The sequence below is a fragment of the Heterocephalus glaber genome, unplaced genomic scaffold (genome assembly GCF_053883595.1).
Source record: "Heterocephalus glaber isolate CG9 unplaced genomic scaffold, H.glaber_assembly_v1.0 deba00000122, whole genome shotgun sequence".
Lineage (NCBI taxonomy): Eukaryota > Metazoa > Chordata > Mammalia > Rodentia > Bathyergidae > Heterocephalus > Heterocephalus glaber.
In genome coordinates this window covers 71,123,091-71,145,087 of record NW_028258138.1, presented here as the reverse complement: position 1 = coordinate 71,145,087, position 21,997 = coordinate 71,123,091, and the positions used below count along the sequence as shown (strand labels likewise).

Sequence of the window (21,997 nt, the reverse complement as noted above, 5' to 3'; positions counted from 1 at the left end):
TATATCTTACCATGTGGAATTGTGGTCTGGAAAGGGCGACTTGGGCTTTTCAGGTTCCATAAAGTCAAGCTACCATCTGAATGGCTGCACATGAACTGTTTGCCTTCATGATGCCAATCAATTGAATGAATAGCCTAATAAAATAATAATTAAAAACAAGTAGAATAGGGGAGGAAAGTAGATATGTTATATCACTCTACATTCCAAAAGAAAAATATTTTAACATAAAATTCTTATTTGAATAACATTTAAGAAAAATTTTTTCTGATCCCAATCAAACTGTCTTTGGCTTCAACTCTACAAACTTATAAGAGGCTACTAAACTCATCTCTTAAGATAAAAAAAAATAAATTTTCTAATATCATTAGTTTATATTACATTAGTTTACATTAATTTACATTAGTTTTCTAATATCATTAGTTCATTGCAATTCTATGTCCTTCCTGCATATTGTGATACTTGTTTGAAAATTTGTTTACATAAAAGTAAAACCACAATTACTGAAAATAATTTCTTGTAAGCTAGAGGCCTATTTCCACTTATTGAAAAAATTATATAAATAATATAAAATTATAAATATATAAAATTATATAAATAATAGCTACCATCTACAGGCAACCTATGTGCCAGACTCCATGGTAATGTATATTCAATAGTTTCAAATTAGATAAGATTCAAAAGTAATTATTCTATATATGCAAGTTAGTATATTCCCAGTGCTAGCATGGTATGTTACATAAAGTATATATTCAACAAATATCTATTGAATGAATAAGTGTAAATGTCATACACACACATTTCTAAACCCTTGGTATTCTTTCTAATAAGTAAATTAACAAAACTTGGATAATGTGCTAAGTACAATGAGAGAAGTTCTAGTAGACAAAAAAGCAGAACAGATATTTTCAACATCTTTTCCTTAATGGAATTTCAATACAGGGAAGACTGATGTATATGAATACTTATCATAATTATTATTTGGAAATGTTGACAAACACATATATACATATGTATATGCATATTTGTGTATGAGTGTTTTTGTGTAAGAAAAGTTCTAAACAATAAGTATTACTAGAGTTACAGATAATTGATGGCTAAAGTAATCATTAAACATACCATAAAGAGGGCCAGGGATTTAGCTCAGTGGTTCCAGCGCCTGCCTCACAAATGCAAGGTTCCGAGTTCAATTCCCGGTACCAAAAAAAAAAAAAAGTACGATAAAGAATATAAGATGTAATCTATGTCTCAAAAGAAAGTAAGATTTGGCCAGGGATTTAGCTCAATGGTTCTGCCACCTGCCTCACAAGAGCAAGGACCGGAGTTCGATCCCCGGTATCAGGAAAAAAAAAAAAAAGAAAGTAAGATTTGATTGAATAGAAAAGGCAACATTAAATACTGGACTTGTGTTTTCTCTTACCCTGGCCTTTGGTATTATACAAAGAAAACTTGTTTGTCAGTCTCCAGCACAGGCATTTAGAAGGAAAACACTCTTCACTGTTTTTTCCTCTGCTTATTTCTTTCTCCCTTCTGTATGTGGTTCATAGGAAATATCGCTGCCTTTTCCTTATCTGTTAACTTCTATAACAGCCATTGTAAAGTTTCTCAGACTGCATTGCCATCAAAAGCAAAGAAAGAGAAAGCATCCCCAACTCTAAAGCTTTGTCCTATCCCACTGAATTTCTATCCACTGGAGAGGACAGGTATAAAATTTATAAGTACAATAAAACCAAAATAAGTATTACTATAGATGAAGTATAATGTGAGACAGAAGAGTAGGCATGTAGAACCAGTTTGTTGTTAAGAGATCAGGATGCCAAATAGTACCTATCTGCGGAGCTAGCATTTGAACTGACTTGATAGGTATTTTATTTATTTGATTATACTCCTTTCTTTAAAGAAGGTCTTAATGGATTTACTAAAAACCAAAAATTATACAACTAGTCTAAAAATTTTAAATTAAATTAAGAAAAAGTTTTATAATAGGTAACAGAGTTTGAAAGGTCACACACTAGTCATATTTAGCCAATTAGGTGGCTGTGCCTTTTCTGGAAAATGGAAAAGAGAAAAACAAGCAAACAAAAAAGGAAACCCAAAAATCTAGATAACAATCTGAAGAAGGAAATGCAGATTTCCTCAAAGAAATAAAAAGTTTTCCTTATACCAAACTATGAAAAATTTCTCTGTGAGACATTATTGAAGAAATATTCACATAACGAAACAAAAATTTCACAGCTAAAGTGGAAGTAATCTCTCACAGTTTATTATTTCTGAAAATAATCTTGGGTTTCTGAAACAAAAATCTCAACCCATCAGTGAGTATTCAATAAGGGCCTAGCTAGTCCATTACTTTATAGTGTCTGTGGAATTAAAATTTTAACTAACTGAGGAGGCAAGGAGGAAACACGATGAGGAATTAGTTGGAGCAAAGGCTTGGAAGTAAAAAAATAATTGGTATGTTTAGGAGAAAGTTGAATACTAGGTCTGAAATGTGGGAAGTATGTAAAAGGATGAAGTAAATTAAACTAAAGGAAAAAGCACCAAGACCTTAAATCTTGTATCAGTGAATATGAACTTTGTTGACAACTGGTAGTCTTTCAAAGATTCCAAGGAAGAGATGACATGATCTATATTTTAAAATATATTCCTGTTAGCAAAGGAGAAGGTAAGATATACTGAGAAGGTAAGATGTCACAGGAAAGACAATTAGTTAAAAGTTTCCTATAGTCACCCAGGCAGAATTAGACAGAATCAAAAAGTCTGCAAAACTGATTACATATAATATATGAAGAATCAAATGTTATTCTTAAGGTTCCAAAATAATTAATACAAAATTAAAAACTGAAGGAGAACACAGAAGAAGGTTCAGGTCTTAAAAAGTAAATTCAGTACTAAATTGATATTTATCTGAACTTATAGAATAGAGTGTTAGAGATTTATACAGAGATCTCAAGAAAGAAAAGGACTAGAGATGTACAGATGTCAAATTTATAAGCATATAGGTAGTATTTGAAATGATGGAAGAAGAAACAAATATAAATACAAATTGGAAGAGAGAAGAAAAAAGAATGAAAGCATAGTAACCTGAAGATTATATATAATTTTTATTTACTTATTTTGAAACAGAGTCTCACTATAGTTTCCAGGCTGGCCTCAAACTCCTAAGCTCAAGTGATCCTCCCACCCCAGCCTCTTGAGCAGCTGGAACTATAGGCATGCATCACTGAATTCAGCTTGATGATCTATAATATAAAAGAAAGCTAAGGAAACACTCAGTAATAGAGAAAAGAGCCATGATAAATAAGACAGAAACAGAGAAGCAGAGAAGCAATTTTAAGAAAACGGTAAACTAAAACTACAGGTTTAATGAGGAACTTAAAGATCCAGAAGGAGTCACTGTAGATAATATTGAGGAGAGGATTGGGTACTTATGAGAAGCCATTTAAAATAATAATTACGGGGCCGGGGATTTAGCTCAGTGGTTTCGCCGCCTGCTGAGCAAACACAAGGACCCAAGTTCAATCCCTGGTACCAAAAATAAAAATAAAATAAAATATAATAATAATTATTATTATTATTATGGAACGTTTCTAGATATGAGAGGCAAAGTACTACAAAAATTAAAAGTTTTTACACTAAAGTTTCTCAATATCAAGATTAAAATAACAAGACATAGAAGTCTCCATTAAAGTAGTCAAATAGATGATAGATTTATATACATAGAAGTCAATATTTAAATTAATCCCTAGACATAAATTAGGTATATTATTATACTGTACTAACATAGGTTGTTACTAATCATTTTAAAATTTCATTAGAAAATTACTTTTAATCACTTTTTAAAGTTGGAAAACTTCCACACTTTCTATGCCACAGAAAAACTAGGTAATTCAGCATTTTCCTCCAGGTTTCTTATTAGCCTGGTCTACCTTAATTCCACTTGGATAAATATTCAGGTGGTATTTGGACTTTTGTCTAGCTGGTACATTTTTATTCATTTAGGGGTGGGGTACTGGAGACCAAATTCGGGACCTTGCGCTTGCAAGGCAGCCAGCGGCACCACTGAGCTAAATCCCCAGCCCATAGCTGCTACTTTTGAGAAAGGGAATAGTATCCATACTCTTTATTTTTGTGTATTTAACAACAACAACAACAACAAAAATGCTAGCTTAGCCCTAAAAGGTCTTCTTTCCTTAGGATTTCAGATGCCCTAAAAATTGATATGAAGAACACACTCGCCAAATTACCTATATGTTATATCATTTACTTCTGAGGTCTTCACTATCCTACTATTTTACATATACCATAAAATATTAATTTGAGACCATCACTAAGAATTGAATTATTGAGTTTATGAAATCTTTTATTTCTTTAATCACCCAAACTTCAAAAAATTAGCTGATATAAAGGGATGGGGAAAAACATGCAAAATATGCTAGGGCAATAACAGGCTCATCTGGTGACGTTTTTTTTCCCAATGGAAGTGAAACAAAAGAATGAGTATGGTTATGCTTGTGTGTATGTTATGTTTTCTATTTATTTAAGTGCTGCCTTAAAATTATTTGGCATTCTTACCATGTAAGAGTGGATATTACTCATCACTATCACTCTCCACTCCCACCATTTTTCAAATTTCATAGTATACATGATCACTTTTATTTCAACACCCATAAGAAATAATTCCCCTTTTCATCTTTTACCTTTACTTCACTGTCTTCATATTAGCGTCTTCTGAAAAGGGAAATAATTAATTGCCTGGAATTAATGTCTGAACTGAAAGTGTCAACCAGGAGACTATTCTTTTAAATGAGCGTTTGCTGCTTCTCCTAAGTGAAAGCTTAATCAGGTCTTAGTTATGGACAATAAAATTTCAAGATCTTACAGTTATGTATTGAGTGTTCCCATTTATAAAATCTCACTTTATTCTGAGGTTAAGTATTAGAAAATATGGCATTTCAACCTAACTTAACCTTTTTGCCATAGAAAATAAATTTTCTAAGGAATGTGAAAACAGTGTTTTAAGACTGTAATGACCATAAGGCAACAGATAAGCAGGGAACCTACAGGAAAGAAAAGGAGTTGAGACAGAAGTAGGAATAAAGGATACTGCAGGATTCAAAGTACATGAACTGCAAAAGCAAAACAAAACAAAAATTGGCAGCCAAGGCAAAATTCCCACCCAGGAGAATAATCCAGAGTAGAAACGTATGTGAACAACAGAAGAGAATGAGAGTCACTGTATCAGAACCAAGTAGTTTTCCAATGATAAAAAATGCTGGTAAAGTACAAATTTTAAAACAAAAAAATGACACAAAATGACAAAACTCTTTTTAAGTATTTTAGAAGTCACTTACCTCATCATAATAAACTCTCAGTTCTGCTCTTTTAGATTTCAAGTCCCAGAATACTACAGTACCATTTTCATAACCTATTAGCAGCTGAAAAATATTAAAACAATAGTTTTCTTAGTTTTGATATTAGATTAACAAGGCTCAAATAAAAAAGTCATGATAACTTTACTTATAATACTTATTTTTCTAGAGCTTCAATATAAGTTTCCTACATTAAGATGTTTTCATCACAAAGAAATTGAGGCAACATATATGCCCTATCAAAATATCACATGGTAACCTATAAATATGTATATATTTTATGGACAATTAAAATAGCAAGTAAATTTTGCTTCAATAAAAACATTTACTAAATGAATGCTAATTCTAAAGAAGAATTAGGGAAACATGAATATATATGACACTATAAAAATAAGTGTGAAAATTGGAGGAAAAGATTAATGGGATAGAAAATGAGGATGAAAAGGAATGTTTAATCAACTATTAATACACCAGTTCAGTCTTATTCACTTGAAATATATGGTAAAAAATTTGGCTTCAAACTTCTTTACATCAAATCCTATTTTCTTATTGATTTAAATATTTTAAACTGACAGTTTATAAACCCTCCAAATTTATAAAGTTTTCCAAGAGATTCACATTATGAACAATGATTGATGTTTGTTTTAAAGTTAATAATTATGGTAATTTTAAAATATTACACAAGAATTTGAGAACAGATAAAATTTTAATATTGTCATTAAAGCAATTTTTATGCTACAACGTATACTTACTTTTTTTTTTTTTTTGGGTACTGGGGATCAAACTCAGGACCTTGTGCTTGCGAGGCAGGCGCAGTGCCACTGAGCTAAATCCTCAGCCCTACAACATATACTTAGTTATTAAGCTATACACAATAATTTTAAAATTAATTTGACAAAAATTGAACTTCTTTACAAACTAACTTAAATTTTTGTTACATAAATGTCAAAATAATATATATTTAAATACTTATTAAAATAAAATTCATATAAAGTCATATAAAGTACAGTAAGATACATTTTAACTTCAATCTATTCTTTTGTACATATCAGAGAAAATAAGACCAATTTCTGTTGCACATAGGAAACTAAGGAAAAGAAACTCTGTTAGTCTAAATTTGGAAATATCATTAGGCAAGAAAATGAATAATATAATTTTTCAAACTTTGAGCCCTATGTCATAAAGTCTTATTCTAAAATACTTTTTCAAAATGAATGTGGGAATGATAAAAATTGTCTATAAAACATTATTAGTAATAATCTGGGTAAATCACAAAATACTGAGCATCAGAATATCATAAAGAGATAACCAGATAATACTGTAATACAGGAAATCTGACATTAAAATCACTTACAGAATGAAGCAAGAGATAAGTAGCCCCTGACATTCAGGAGACATTAGATAAGGTCACTCTGTAATAATGAGGGATCAAGACCAAAACAAAACCACTTAGCAATCATATCACCAAAATGTTTACTATGCCAAGCCACAATTATATTTGCATGAAGTTTTAAAAAAATGACTCTCACAATATAATTTAAGTAACAAAAAGACAAAGAAGTAGGGTAACTTGTTCATTATGTCATCAGGATCTGAAATTATGTCTGAAGTAGGTATTTGTTAAATATTATTCAATAACAAAGAATCAAAATTGTACATACTAGATTCTAATCACAGTGATAATTAAAGGTCACTGAAAAAATATTTTAGAAACTAAAACAGTTCTATTTAAATAATGGGCAAAGAAACAATCTTAATGAAATGTATGAAATAAAACGGGAAAAATGCTTCATATTGAAACTTGTGGGAGGCAGATGATCTTAAATACATATGGAAATAAAATTTTCAAGTGTTTCATGATATAAACATTTTATTTTTAAAAGTCAAGAAAAAAGCAAGCTTGAGAAAGAGGAAAACTAATTAGATACCTAAAGCAAGAATAAAAGATGTGCTCCATTTATTCAAGTATTCTTTTATATCTTTCAGGAAGTTTAAAAATTTTCCTATTTTATATGGGTTCATCTCTTCATTATTTCTAAAAGATTATAATTTCTATAGTTGGATTTTAGTAAGCAACGTTCTAAATTCATTATTTATATTTGTTTCAACATGGATTCCCTTAGTTATTCCAGGGTTATCATATAATCTAAAATATAGACTTTTATTTCTTCCTTTCCAATTTTATGCCTCTTGTTGTATTTGCCTAATTGCATTGATAAAACATCCTATAAAGTTAAAAGTGGTGGAGAAGGTGAGCATTCTTGCCTTCCTTCTGACTTCAGTGACAATGCCTTCAATATTGAGAGAAAAAGAGTAGGAGAAGGCAAAGGGGGAGTAGGCAGGAAGAGAAGAAGAAAGGGAAGTGAAGGAAAAAAAGGAAGGAAAGAAGAGGAAGAGATGGATTGATTCATTTGATTCATAGTTTATAACTTTCTCTTATTTGGTGCTTTATTTTTAAATACATATTTATTATGTATGAATTATGATGAAGGAAACATACCCATGAAATTACTATCCAAGTCAAGAATTAAAATGAAAAGACAATTCAAGAAAAATAAAACAAAAGATTCAGAAGCCAATTTCCCTTACTGGGTCATTATCCTCATTCTTCTCCAAAACTAACCACTATCCTGATTTCTACTACTATAGGCTACTGTTACATATTTTTGAATTTTATATAAATGAAATTATGCATTACATATTATTTTGTCTTGCTTCTATTTCATTTGTTGAAGGAGTTCATTTAATTTCAATACTGAAATCATATTCCAAAGTTTGTTTTGATGCTACCACAATTAATGTATTCATTTTGTGACTAATATAATGTTGCCATGAACAAATACACATATCCATTGGTGAACAGGTTATGCATTTCTGTCATTAAATGGTCATTGTGTGACTATCCAATTTTAATAGATGCTGCCAAGTTTTAAAGTGGCTGTACCAATTTTCATTTCCCCAAGCTGAATATGAGAATTCTAAATCCTTCCTATTTTCTCTAATTACTAATATTGGCAACATCAGTACAGTGTTTAACAGAAAAGACACATAGCAGACATCTTTTTTCTCAACAGGAAAACTTTTATTGATTTACCATTAAGAAAGATTTTTCATAACTTTGGTTAAATTTAACAAAGTTCAGATTCATGACCTTCCTATCTTTTCTGAGAGAATAAAAAAATTTTTATCATAAGAAGCTGTCAGATTTCATTAATGCTTATGTATTTTTATGTTCATGTATTTCTCCTTATTTCTGTTAATGCATGAATTACATTAATTTTTAAAATTTAAACCAACTATATTGCTTTGTTCTGATCTTTGTGTCTTCTCATTTATTCCTTTTTATTAACAGTATTGGAAGATATTTATTACTTAATTTTAAGACTTCCTCTAAAGCTACAGTTATCAAGGCAATGTTGGTGTAAGGAAAGACAATATAGATCAATGGACTAAAATAGAGAATCTAGAACTAGAACCACACATAAATGGTCCATTAATTTTTGAAAGATTATTTAACATTAACATTTTATAGAACATAAATTCAACTCAAGAGCAGAGGAAAAGATAGTGTTTTCAACAAATGGTACTAGAACACCTGGTATCGGTATGTAAACAATTAACCTCAACCCTTTATTTTCATACATAAAAACAGCTTGAAAACATCTATGAACCTAAGTATGAAAGACTAAAACTATAAAACTTTAAGAAGAAGTTATAAGGGGAAATGTTCATGAATTTAGGGTGCACAAGAATTTCCTAGGATACAAAAAATATGATGTATAAAAGAAGAAAATTGATAAATGAGATTCCATCAAAATTTTGAACTTTAAAAGACATCTTTAAGAAAATGAAAAGTAGTCCCTAAAAACAACATGTTTATAATACATATAACTTATGATACACATAATACATATAACCAGAATATATAAAGAACACCTACAGCTCATTAATAGACAACACAATTAAAAAGTAAACACAAGAAGATGATAAATAGTCAGTACAGCACAAGGAAAGTTGTGCAACACCAGAATCAGACAAATACTAATCAGTACAATAACAAGATAATATAATACACTCATTAGGGAGATTAAGTTAAAAGTTTTAAAAGAACAAATGTCACCTTAGGTGTAAACCAGTTAAAACTTTCTAATATTGTTAATATGAATGTAAATTGATGAAACCCTTTTGGAAAACAATACAGAAATTTCTTGTATTACTGTTAAGAACCAACAGTTCTGTTCTTAAGTTTTTACTTAAGAGAAATGAAAACACATGTTCACAATAGATTTGTACATACAAATTGACTATCCCTTATCTGAAATTCTTGGGACCAGAAGTGTTTCAGAGTTTGGTTTGAAATCTACTTGATCTGCAAAGAGGATAGCTACTCCTGCTTTTTTTCAGGCTCCTGTCACATGGAGTATTGTTTTCCACCCTTGAACTTTCAGTCTGAGTTTCTTTTTGAATTGTGTTTCTTGTATGCAGCATATTATTGGATCTTGCTTCTTGACCCATTCTGCCAGTCTATTTCTTTTGATTGGTGAATTGAGACCATTACCATTGATGGTTATAACTGATACATATTGACTTATCCTTGTCATGACTTTTTCTTTTTGTTGGATTCTCCCCCTTTGTGTTTAATTTCTTGTCATGCTCGACAGATTCATTCTGCTGGGCTTCCTGGGGTTGTGATCCTCATGGTTTTTTCCTAGGATTTTGTCTAAAATTTTTTGGAGTGCTGGTTTGGTATTCACAAAGTTCCTAAGGTGCTCTTTGTCATGAAAGTATCTTATATCTCCATCAATATTGAAAGATAGTTTTGCAGGGTACATCAATATGGGTTGGAGGCTGTTTTCCTTTAGGGCTTGAAATACATCACTCCAAGCTCTTCTTGCCTTGAGGGTTTACACTGAGAAGTCTGCTGTGATTCTGACCAAAGTTTTACATGACTTAAATGGGCATGTCAGATAGCACAGTTGGGCTAGTACTGCTGCTTTGCTAATGGCTGCTACTTAGACTTAATCCTAGTCTGTGAAGTATCAGGGTTTGGCTGAGTTCACTTTCAGCTAAGGTCAATTTGACTCCAATGAAATTCTTCCCCTCTGAATTAACTGTTTGTCCTCTTCTGTTATGCTAGTGCCCTCATTCTACAGTCCTGCCTCTGATAACCACTATATGCAAGTGTCCTAAGGCTTGTCCAGCTTCCCTCCTTCCCATGCTTGTAATGAATAAACATTGGATATTCCTGATGTCTTTGTTGCCCAGAGCATCTTAGATTGACCCAAGACCAAGCTTCTCTCAAGTTTCTGCCTCTGTATCTTTTGTTCTCTCTTTCCTATCTCATGGATGTCATGCTGTTTTGTAGGCCCACTGCTGGGGTCTTCGATAATGTCTCTTAAAGGACACTAACACCATGAGGTTTCAGCTTTTCTTTACTTTTTAATATGAAGTAAAACATAAATTCCATACTAGGCACAGGTATAAATTCTACGTAAGTTTGACACACAATAGTTTTGTAATTCAGTTTAAAATATATTCCAATTTTTATACAGATTTTTTTTTCTGGTACTGGGTATCAAACTCAGGACCTTGCAATTGCCAGGCAGGTGCAGCACCACTGAAATACTTCCCCAGCCCTCAGATTTTTTCATTGACAAATAAGCTGTTCAGAAGTATAACCGTTTAGTGCTGGGGATTTAGCTCAGTGATTTCACTGCCTGCTGCACAAGCACAAGGACCAGAGTTCAATCCCTGGTACCAAAAAAAAAAAAAGTATAACCATTTATCATGAACCATTTGTAGCATTTTCTATTTTTCTCTTATTGATAATCTTAATTATCTTGTGGTTAGAGAATATACTGTGTAGTATTTTAATCCTGTGAAATTTATTGAAATACATTATTCAGCAAATATATACCTTTGGTAAATATATGCACATGAAAATACTGTGTATTTTATAAGTGTGGGATGTAATGCACTACAGTGTATGTTGATTAATCTTGTGGTTCACATTATCTTTATTCTTAGTAATTTTCTCTGCTTCTTTTCTTCACTGAGAAAAGAGAGGTGTGTTAAAACCTCCAATTACAATTGTGGATTTGAATATTTTTCACTTTAGTTTTGTTCCGTTTGCTTTTTTTAAGCTCTATCAATTTACAGACACATTCACACAGCAAGGAAGCAGGCAAAGTGAAAAGGTGGTTGAGATATGAATGCTTAGAAAGTGCTGCCTGTACATTAAAGATATGCCATTAGGTATATATCAATTTAGAATTATTATTTCTCCTATTGAATTTTTTCCCTTTTATTTTTTCCTTCACAAGAGAGGGAGAAAGAAAATGTTCAGTAATAGTTTATCTATTTTCTACTCAATTATCTAATATATGTGCATTTATTGATTTATTATTTTGTTAATGTTACCTACAAGGATGGAAATGTTTTCGAGACATATCAAAGTGTAACATAGGTTAGTACCTGTCCTATTTTCTGGAAATTCTAAGGTTTATATTAGGATTCTCCACAGAGAAACAATCAATAGTATAAGATTTATCATGGAAATTGGCTCACACAATTATGGAGGCTAAGAAGTTCCACAATATGCTGTCTACAAAGAAACTAATGAGATAGTAATTTAGTCTGAGTCTGAAAGGCTGAGAACCAGGGAATCTGAGGAAAACTGTATAAGTCTAAGTACATGAATACTTATCAACATTAAGCTTTGATGTTCAAAAGCAGAAAGAAATGGATAAGAGTGAATTCAACTTTCCCTTCTCCTGAGCCCTCAATGGATTGGATTCCATCCACTTACATTGGTGAAGGCAGATATTCTTCATCCTGAAACCCTTTGAACACTGAGAAAACAATGTTTTTCTGTTTTTCTTTTCTTTGTTCTCAGTGCTAGGGACTCTTGCATATGCTAGGCAAACACTGTACCACTGAGCTACATCCTCAGCCCAGAAACAATGTTTTATCATCTAACTGGGCATTACTTAACCCAGACAATTTGACACATACAATTAACCATTTCAAGAAATTTGAAAATGAAATTTAATGGACTTCTTCTCAACTTTTTATCTATTTTCTCTAGTATTTCAATTTTCAAAATATTTCATTCTCAAAGACATTTAATTTACTCTGAAATATTCCCTTGGTTTAACCATGGGAATGTTTGTGATTCATTTTTCTTCTTTCATCTCTGTTCTTGTACAGTATCACAGATGAATTTCACTTCTTACAGATCTTTTAGTTTTTTTCCTTAGTGAAGATTTCCTGTTAGAGTTTTTAAATTTTTTCTTTGTTGAAGACACTTTAATTTGATGACATCTTTTCAAGGATATTTTTGTTCTAAATACAGAATTCTGCTCAGGCAGTTGCTTTCTTCCCTAGCATCCTTGACATTATTTCGCTCAATTCCTATTTTTACATTAATATATCTTCTGTTAGGTTTATTTTTTCTTTCTCATATTATGTTTGAAGATTTTTCTCTTTTTAATTAAGCCTGCTTTGAATCTGTAGTGCATCTTTTTTTTGGATTTAGTGCTTTTTTAATTTTCCCATTACACATTCACTACCATTGGATTGCTTCCCCTCCTAAAAAAGGCATTGCACACACCAGTGAAATATGAAGTACTAGAAACATTTATTTATTATCAAGCTATTTCATGTGCTTACTTATGTAATAGTGCCAGAAGTTTGAGGTTCATGTTTCCCTCACCTTATTAATGTTACAAAATTCCATTTTTGTATGAAACAAACTTTTAATATTAGCTAGTTAAGAAAACCATGCATGAGTTGCTGCATGCAAAACATGGGCACAAAGTGAGGCACTCATCAACCCAAAAGCACTAGGAAAAAGAAATTAACACTTAGATTAAGCCCACTGTATTGTTAACACAAATGAAGTCACCATTTCATAAAAGTGATTAGCTGAATGATACCAAGAGTACCTGAAGAAAAGCCATGCAAAGCCAAAGAACAAAAGATGCTAAGAGTGTATAACAAGGGGCATACCACTACACATACTGTAAATGGCTGCTTTAACAGAATATGATTAAGGAAAAGGTGGCCTCTTTTAGAGGGTGTTTCATTGTACAGATTTTACTGATTTAAAGAGGAAAAGAAAAAAAAAGATGCAGCCCCCTGAAGTTCATGTAAAAATGCAGTGGTATAGCCCTTGTTATGAGATTTACTTAGGTATAATGATTACCTTGCCAATTTAATTTGATTAAACATAATAATCTGAGCACCATCAAGTTCCTACATACTGACATGGTTGTTTTCTCACATTATCTGGAGGTGGGTAGGGGGAATAGGCCAGAACACATTCCAGACAAATGCATCATCAGCTGATAATCTGTAACTTAGGAACAGACAGTAATTTAAGTCCCATAGGCAGCACATGGTATGATTCAGTTCTGTGTGTGATGTGTGATATATGTTTTCAATAGGCTAAACAAGGTCACTTTTTGGTGTAGCTGCTATTATCTTCATCCAAGCTATGTGACCACTGAATTGCAAAATTTTGTTAATATTTTACCTGTGAGGAGGTGTCACTTTGGAAATTAAACAGAAAAGTGTTTCACAGTAGGACTTGTAATCTCAGTTTGATTTTGGTTTTCTAGGAAAACAGAACACAGTTGCATATGTGCACTTCTATAGGTTTTTCTTTCAAATTTTCAGTCATTCTGTAAGAAAAAGGCAACCGAAGAGTTGAATATGAAGCTTTTCCTCTCAATTTTCCTCAGCAATGGGGAAAAAAAGGTAATTAACAAAAAGCTTTGTATTTGCAAAGTTCTTGAAATTGAAAGGATAAAATTCTAGTCTTTTGGTAACAGGATGTGTTGGTAGTAGAAAACAATGAAGGAGACTGTATGTTTGCTAAAGGTGAAGAGGACAGTCTGTGGTCAACATGGAACATCACTTATGTTCCCCGAGAGGGCCAATTTACCTTCCCTTCACTTTCTTAGTTGCACCACAACCAAGCACAAAATGAGACTCTCTGAATGCCTGACAAAATGAACTCACGGACCAGTCAAGTACACATGATGACAACGTCACGGAATACAATTGATTTTTTTTTTTTTTTTTTTGGTACCGGGGATCGAACTCGGGTCCTTGCCCTTGCGCAGCAGGCGGCGAACCCACTGAGCTAAATCCCCGGCCCTACAACTGATTTTATGATGTGAATTTTCAAGGAGCATATTTTATATGGATTTTGAAGAATTCTGTTTGCTGATAAGAACTTCAAGAAGCCTAAGCTTAGCTTTAATTTTCCTGTACTCCCTGTATTCCTCAAACACTGGAACACAATCCTCTTTCTGGGCATTCCTTCCATTTTGTTAATAAAATGCTTCTTCAAATTCCTGTAATGTTTTACGTAGTTTCTTTTTTTTTTTTTTTCAGTTTATTTATTTATTTTTTATTTTTTTGTATTAAATTCTTTTATTGGTACATTGTAGGTATACAACACAATTACATTTCTCATTGGGAATTGTACCTTTATATAATGCATCTTGGTTCTTATTTTTTCCCCATTCCTGGCCCTCCCTTCACGCCCTCCACCCTTCCCTATTTACAAAGACTTTATTTCCATTTTTTCCATTTCTCATCATTTTTTCCTTTCCCCTGTGCCTCCCACTACCCCTACCCCTTTGGATCTTTTCTTCCTATTTTACACTATCAATTATTCATTCTAATAATTGGTACATTTTAGGTATACAATATAATGACATTCACCATTGGAAATTTGCACCTTTACATAGTCTCTCTTGGTTCTTGTTTTTCACCCTTGCCCAGCCCTCCCTTCAACCCCCCCAGCCCTCCCTATTTACAAAAATTTTGTACCTATTTTTCCATTTTCTCATATTAATCCCATTCCCTTCTATCCTTTCCTCTAGCCCTCCCACTTCCTTCCCCTTTGCCCCTTTTCTTCCTATTTCACATGACCTATTATACATTTAGTCCTTCTTTACACTTTCAGTTTCTCACACCAGAGAAACCATTCGGTATTTACACATCTGTGTCCTATTTATTTCACTTAAGAGTATTGCCTCAATGTGCATGCACTTAGCTATAAATATCTCTAATTTCTCCTTTTTTATGGCTGAGTAGTACTCCGTTTTATAAAAAAACCACATTTTCTTTATCCAGTCTCCAGTTGATGGGCATTTGAGCTGTTTAGGAGATTTTTATATATTCTGGAAATTAATTTTTTATCATACATATGGCCTACAAAATCTTTTCCCCATTTTGTGCATTGCCTTTTCACTCTTTCTTTGCAGTTAAGAGGATTTTTAGTTGGCTATAACCCCACTTATGTTTCCTATGTTTATGGCATAATATTCATGAGGTCATTGCCGAGATCAATGTCATGAAGCTTTTTTCTTATGTTTCCTTCTATTTTACAATTTAAGGTATTATTATGTTTAAGTATTCAATCTGTTTGTGATTTCTGAAAATATATGGGAACAATTACAGTCTTTTACACGTTGCTGCTCATTTTTCCAACCCATCTATTCACCAGAGAATTCTTTTGTTATTGTGTATTTTTGGGATCTTTACCCAACATTAGTTGACTTCATATGTATGGATTTATTTCTTGGCTCTTTATTATGCTCTGTTGGTCTATACGACTGTTTTTATGCCAGAAGGATACTGCTTGGATTACTGTAGTCTTGTAACATATTTTGAAATCAGAAAGCACGATTTTCACATGTTGAATCATTTTTACATCCCAGAGATAAATCCCACTTGCTCATGGTTTATGAATCTTTTAGTGTGATGTCAGATTCACTTTGCTAATATTTTGAGTATTTTTACATCTGCATTTACCATAGGTACTCATCTGCATTTTCTTTTCATGTGTGTGCACATGTTTTGCTTTTGGGAGTCACAGTAATGCTTACCTCTTGAAATAAGAAAATAGTTTTCTTTCATTTTCAATTTTTTTGGAAAAATTTGAGAAGTATTAGTGTCTTATTTAAATGATAAAATTCAATGGTGACATCATCTGGTTCTGGATTTTTCTTTGGTTTTTGATTACTAATTCTGTCTCTATATTAGAGATATGTTTAGACTTTCTATTTCTTTATTATCTGTTTCAGTAGGTTGTATGTTTGTAGGAATTTTTCCATTTCTAGATTATTCAGTTTGTTGGTGTATATATAGTTGCTCATAATAGTCTCATCTTTTTTATTTCTGTGGCATCAGTTATAAATTCCTTCTTTCATTTCTGATTGAGTTTTTTCTTTTTCTTAATCTAGGTAAAGTCTTGTTGCTGCTGTCTGGGATTGCAAGGGAAATAGATTTAATACAGAACATATAACATATAGGATCATAATATTCACCCAAAAAGTCAAATCCAGAGCAGTGCAAGAGATCTAGCTGCACACTAGAGACCCAAAGAATCCAGCTAATGGCCTCGATCCCACAGCAATGTCCTGCCCAAGTCCAGCTGAAGGCCTAAAGTCCAAGGCAATGTTCTCCATGAGTCCAGCCAGTGGCCTAGGGCTCACAGCAATGTCTCATGCTTGTTTGTATAGAGGATCTGCACCTAGAAGTCCCAAAGGCCAGTGGTAGAAGCCAGAAAACCTGCACCAATGGGGTGAAGGATTTATGCCACCAGGCTGAGGGATCTACATTGGAGCCATGAAGTGATGTCCATGGTGACAATCAGAGCTTCCTTGACAAGAACAGCAGCCATTCCCAGTGACAGTGAGGAACCAAGCTCCTCCTATGAGAACAGCCAAGTTCACCTCAGGAAAACCAACCTTAGCAAGCTTCTCCTAGGAAATCAACAGCCCCTGATCTTCCCCTCCAGTTCTTTTTATGCTACTGGCAACAATCGTTAGGTGGGTCTTCCATGCCCAGACCACACTGATTCAGTTCAGCTGGGTTTTATAAGTTGACCGTTTGTTAATCCACCACAATTGTCAACTTCATTGATAGTGTAAAAAATACAATTTTGACTTTTTCTATTGTTTTTATTTCTGCTGTCATCTTTACTTCCTTTCTGCCACATTAGGGTTAGTTTGATTCTCTTTTTCTAGTTCCTTGAAAGAAAAGTTAATTTAGGTTGTTTAGGATCATCCATAACTTTAATGCAGACTTGTATTGCTAGGACTTTCCTCTTAATATTGCTTTTATTGCATCTCACCATTTTTGATAGTGTTTTTTGTCACAAAATTTTTTATTACTTATTTCTAGTTTTTAAATTTCCATATATTTATGAATTTTAAAGTTTCTATTTGTAATTGATTTCTAGTTTCATTTCTTGTTGATCAGAAAGCATACATAGTATGATTTCAATCTTCATAAATTTGTGAAGACTTGTGGGCTCACACGTTATCTGTAATGGAAAATGTTCCATGTGTGCTTGAGAACAATGAGTGTTCTGCTGCAGTTGGGCAGCAATTTCAATACATATCTGTTAAATCCATTGCATTTGTATTGTTACTCCTTGCAATCCATTTAATCTTCTATCTGAATAATCTGTTCACTATTAAAAGTGGGATACTGAAATTTCCTATTACTATTATATTGCCAACTATTTTTTTTTGAGAGTCTCACTGTGTAGTTCAGGCTGGCCTTAGACTCATTATGTAGGCCTGGCTGGCCTCAAACTCACAGTATCCTCCTGCCTCAGCCTCCAGAGTGCTGGGATTTCAGGTGTGGGCCAGCACACCCGGCTTATTTCTCTGTTTAATTCAGTCAATGTTTACTTTGTTAATTAGGTATTCTCATGTTGGTTGCACACTTACAGTAAATCTTTGGTTTGCAAACATAATTTGTTCTGGAAACATGCTTGTAATCCAAAGAACTTGTATATCAAAGTGAATTTTCCCATAAGAAATAATGCAAACTCAGATGATTTGTTCCAGAACCAAAAATATTTATATAAAAATGATTATAATACTGTTAACATAAAATAATAAGGAAAATATAAAGCATAAAGAAAAATAAATTAACCTGTGTTTACCTTTGAAAACCCTCATGGCTGGTGTGAGAGTGTCGAGAGAGAGGAATGTTACTGCATCGAACTTTCACTAGCAAGGGAATCACTGCTATTTATTGGTTCAATGGAACCTTTTTCTTTGTGTGCAACTTTAACAAGCAACCTATCCAATAACACTTGGTTTTGCCTTTTGAGGATTTTGCAGAAATATGACATTGCATTATCATTAAACAGATTCATTGCTCAACTGATACAGCCTTATTTGGGTGGTGCTTTTCTATAAAATTTCAATTTTTTATAAAGTTTCCCACATTTTACACATCTCCCTAATCTAATTTGAAGTGAGAATTTCTTCACCTTTTCTCCTCCTCTTCTCCAGAGGCCCTTCCATAACTTATTGCTGTAGAGAGACAATGAACCACAATCCCACAGTGAGAGAGAGAAGAGCCACTGGCTCAGTTGTGGTCATGTGACATTCCACATCCCATGCCACGCATATTACAAGACATCACTTGTTCATCAAGGTAAAATTTATCAGAAATGTTTGCTTGTCTTGTGGAACACTCACAGGATAAGTTACAATCCAAGGTTTTACTGGTATTTATAATTATTATCTTCCAACAGTGGACTCTGCTTTTATATAATGTCCTTTTTTGTCGCTTGTGGTGATTTTTAACTTTGTCTATCTAAAGTAACTATAGCTAACTCTCCTCTCTTTTGCATGATATACCTTTTTCCCCTCTTCATTTTCAGTCTTTGTGTGTCCTTAAATTTAAAGTGAGTTTCTTGTAGATGACGTATAAATCTTTTTGTCTCTCTTCCTGTAATTTTGGGGGCTTTAAAAAACCCAAATATTTTGATTCCTTTTTTTGTGTAACTTCTGAAAGCATATTTTGTGGTTACATAAAATACAAGTCTCATAATAATAACTGACTTTCAATAGTATACAAAAACTTTACACATTAATCTCAACACAATTTAATATTTTGTCAATTTTCTCCTATTCATATTGTATAGTTTAGTTAGTTATTTTTAATATATTTTAACTTTTATATAAGAATGTGTGATCAACATAATAGCTCAAGTAGTAACAGGGAAAAAAAAAGGCTGACAGAGATCAAAGTCCATTCTCAAAAATAAAACAAAGCCAAGACTGAATTAAAGTCCTCCACATCATAAACTAAGGAATGATGAGAAGACCTGATCCTCAGTGGAAAACCAAAACCAAAAATCAAAGGCTGCAGAGAATGACCATGTACATGATAAAAACAAAAATTTTGATCATGAATCTAGCCCTAGAACACATGAAGACAAAACTGGATGAGTGACGATCCCCGGTACCGAAAAAAAAAAAAACTAAAAAAAATTGGGTGAGTGAGTTGTATGAATTTATTTCCTTTCTATCTCAAAATTTAAGTTTTAGAGACATGCTGGTGAATATCCTTTATGTTGTTTTCAGTATTTTTGGGGTTACTTTATGTCCTGTTTTTGTTGTTTTTTTTTTTTAATGTGGACTTCATTGAGTTGATCTTTTGATAATCTGCAACCTGGATAATTTGTACTGCTAAAGTTTTAATAAACTTGAAATGAGAAAAAAAAGTGATCAATTTACCAATATTAAAGCATAGTATTTTGGATATGTCTATATATTTATCCTTATGAAGGAGTATATTTTCTTCTATTGTGTTGCAAACACATCCTTTTGTTTCAATTTTTTAAAAAACCTCTTTATTATTTCTTACAAGGCAGATTTAGTACAGATAAGTTTCCTCAGCTTTTGTTTACCTAGAAAAATCTTTATCTCACATTTTTTTTAATCTCACATTTCTGAAGGATAGTTTTGCTGGGTATGGTATTCTTGTTTGGCAGGTTTTTTTCCCCCTTTTCTTTCAGCACTTTGATGATATCAATCCACTCCCTTCTGGCTTGTAATTTTCTTACCTTAAAAAAATGGTAATTTTATGAGAAATCTCTTGTATATAGAAAGTTTTGGGTTTTTTCCTATTGCTTTCAACATTGTTTCTGACCTTTGTTTAGTAATAATGTGCCTCAAGGTAGATTTCTTTAGGATTTGAGGTTCTTTGGGCTTCTTAGATATGGATATCCAGTTTCTTCTCCAGATTCGGGAGGTTTTCAGTCATTTTTCTTTGAAAAACGGATTCTTTACTTCTTTTCTGAGACTTCTATAACACATGTATTGGTATACTTGGTGGCATCTCATGTCTCAATCTATCTTCATTGTTTTTCATTTTTTTCCTTTTGATTCTGACTGAATTATTTCCAGCAAGCTTCGAATTTTCAGATTCTTTCTTCTATTTTAGTCTGATACTGATCCTTCTTATGAAGTTTTTTAATTATTTTCATCATTTGTGATTTTTATTTGATATTTTTACATATTTTCTCTGTTGAAATCCTCAAATGGTACCTACATTGTTTTCTTGACATCAATGAGTATCTTTATGAGAGTTATTTTTTATTTAGTTTTTTAGGTACCGGGGATCGAGCTCGAGTCCTTGCATTGTGCAGCAGGCAGTGAAACCACTGAGCTAAATCTCCAGCCCTATGAGAGTTATTTTTATTAGTTGTCAGGTAATCTGTTTTATATTGTTCATTTGTATAGAATATCTTTACTAGATTTTTCACTTCTTTAGTTTCTATGTTAGTGACCATGCATTAGATGAAGAAAGCAGAACTCCCAGTCTTGTGTAAGGAGCTCATGCAGAAGTGCCCCACCAAACAGCCTGGCTAGTGACTGAGTCTCTACCAACTCTTTTCATGTGAAGAAGTGTTGGGAGCAATGCTACAAAATTTTAGGGTAAAATCATTTGGTTATCCTAGTTCTCTTGCCTACAGCCCAGCTACAGAATAACTCCAATTTGGTCTCCGGTCACAACTGAGACCTCAATGATCCAGTGATGCTGTGATTCTCCAGGACAAAAAACATCCTGGGAGCTGAAAACATCCTGGGAGAACAAACATCTACTCAGTTCCTCATTGTTCTTGGACTGTTAACATCTTATTTACCCAGGATGTACTGAACGCTCTGCAAGTCATTTGTTACATTTGTTTCTCCCGATGTACTGAATAAAAGGTGTAGTAAACTGAGGGCTTTTGTCTTTGCTGCCCAGAGCAGCACTGATCAGACCCAAAGCTCAGCTTCTTTTCAGTGTCATTTTTCTACCTTTCCTGTAATTCGCCGTGTGCTGCTGTGGCTCGCAGGAGACCAGGACTCACCGCAGAGGTTCTGGTAATGTCCTCTTCCCCTGTTCCCTACAAAGAAGCAAGCAGGTTTTTTTTTTTTTTGTCTTCCATATTTTTTCATAATATACCTTTTTCCATCTTATTTTTTTAAATATTTTTTCCCATTAAGTTTATTGGTACATTTAATGCATAAAATACAATTACATTCATCATTGGGATATTGTACCATTACATGAGTATCTTGGTTATTTTTTTTCCCCTTCCCTTACCCTCCCCCCTTTGCCCCCTCCACTCTTCCTTATTTGCAAAGACTTTGTTCCCATTTTTTCCTTTTCTCATAGTTTTTCTTTCCCTTTTTTTTCCTTTCCCCTACCCCTCCCACTTCCCCTGCTCCTTTAGACCTTTTCTTCCTGTTACACAATATCAATTATACATTTTTAAAATTATAATATCAAGATCTAGGAGACATTACCAC

The 21,997-nt window shown here is 32.9% G+C and overlaps 1 protein-coding gene across 22 annotated transcripts in view; it reads right to left on the bottom strand.

Moving 5' to 3' along the window:
* Positions 1-21,997, bottom strand: part of Stxbp5l (syntaxin binding protein 5L) — a 588,968-nt gene that overhangs the window by 215,266 nt on the left and 351,705 nt on the right. For 12 of the 22 annotated variants that reach the window (XM_087209125.1, XM_087209139.1, XM_087209148.1 and 9 more), the window contains exons 8-10: positions 21,556-21,591; positions 5,352-5,435; positions 11-134 (exon numbers count right to left, since the gene is read on the bottom strand). In XM_087209125.1, the coding sequence (XP_087065251.1) occupies positions 11-134; positions 5,352-5,435; positions 21,556-21,591 (244 nt within the window). The remainder of the gene's footprint in view (positions 1-10; positions 135-5,351; positions 5,436-21,555; positions 21,592-21,997) is intronic. The other 10 variants (XM_087209137.1, XM_087209157.1, XM_087209160.1 and 7 more) reach the window with 1 other exon arrangement.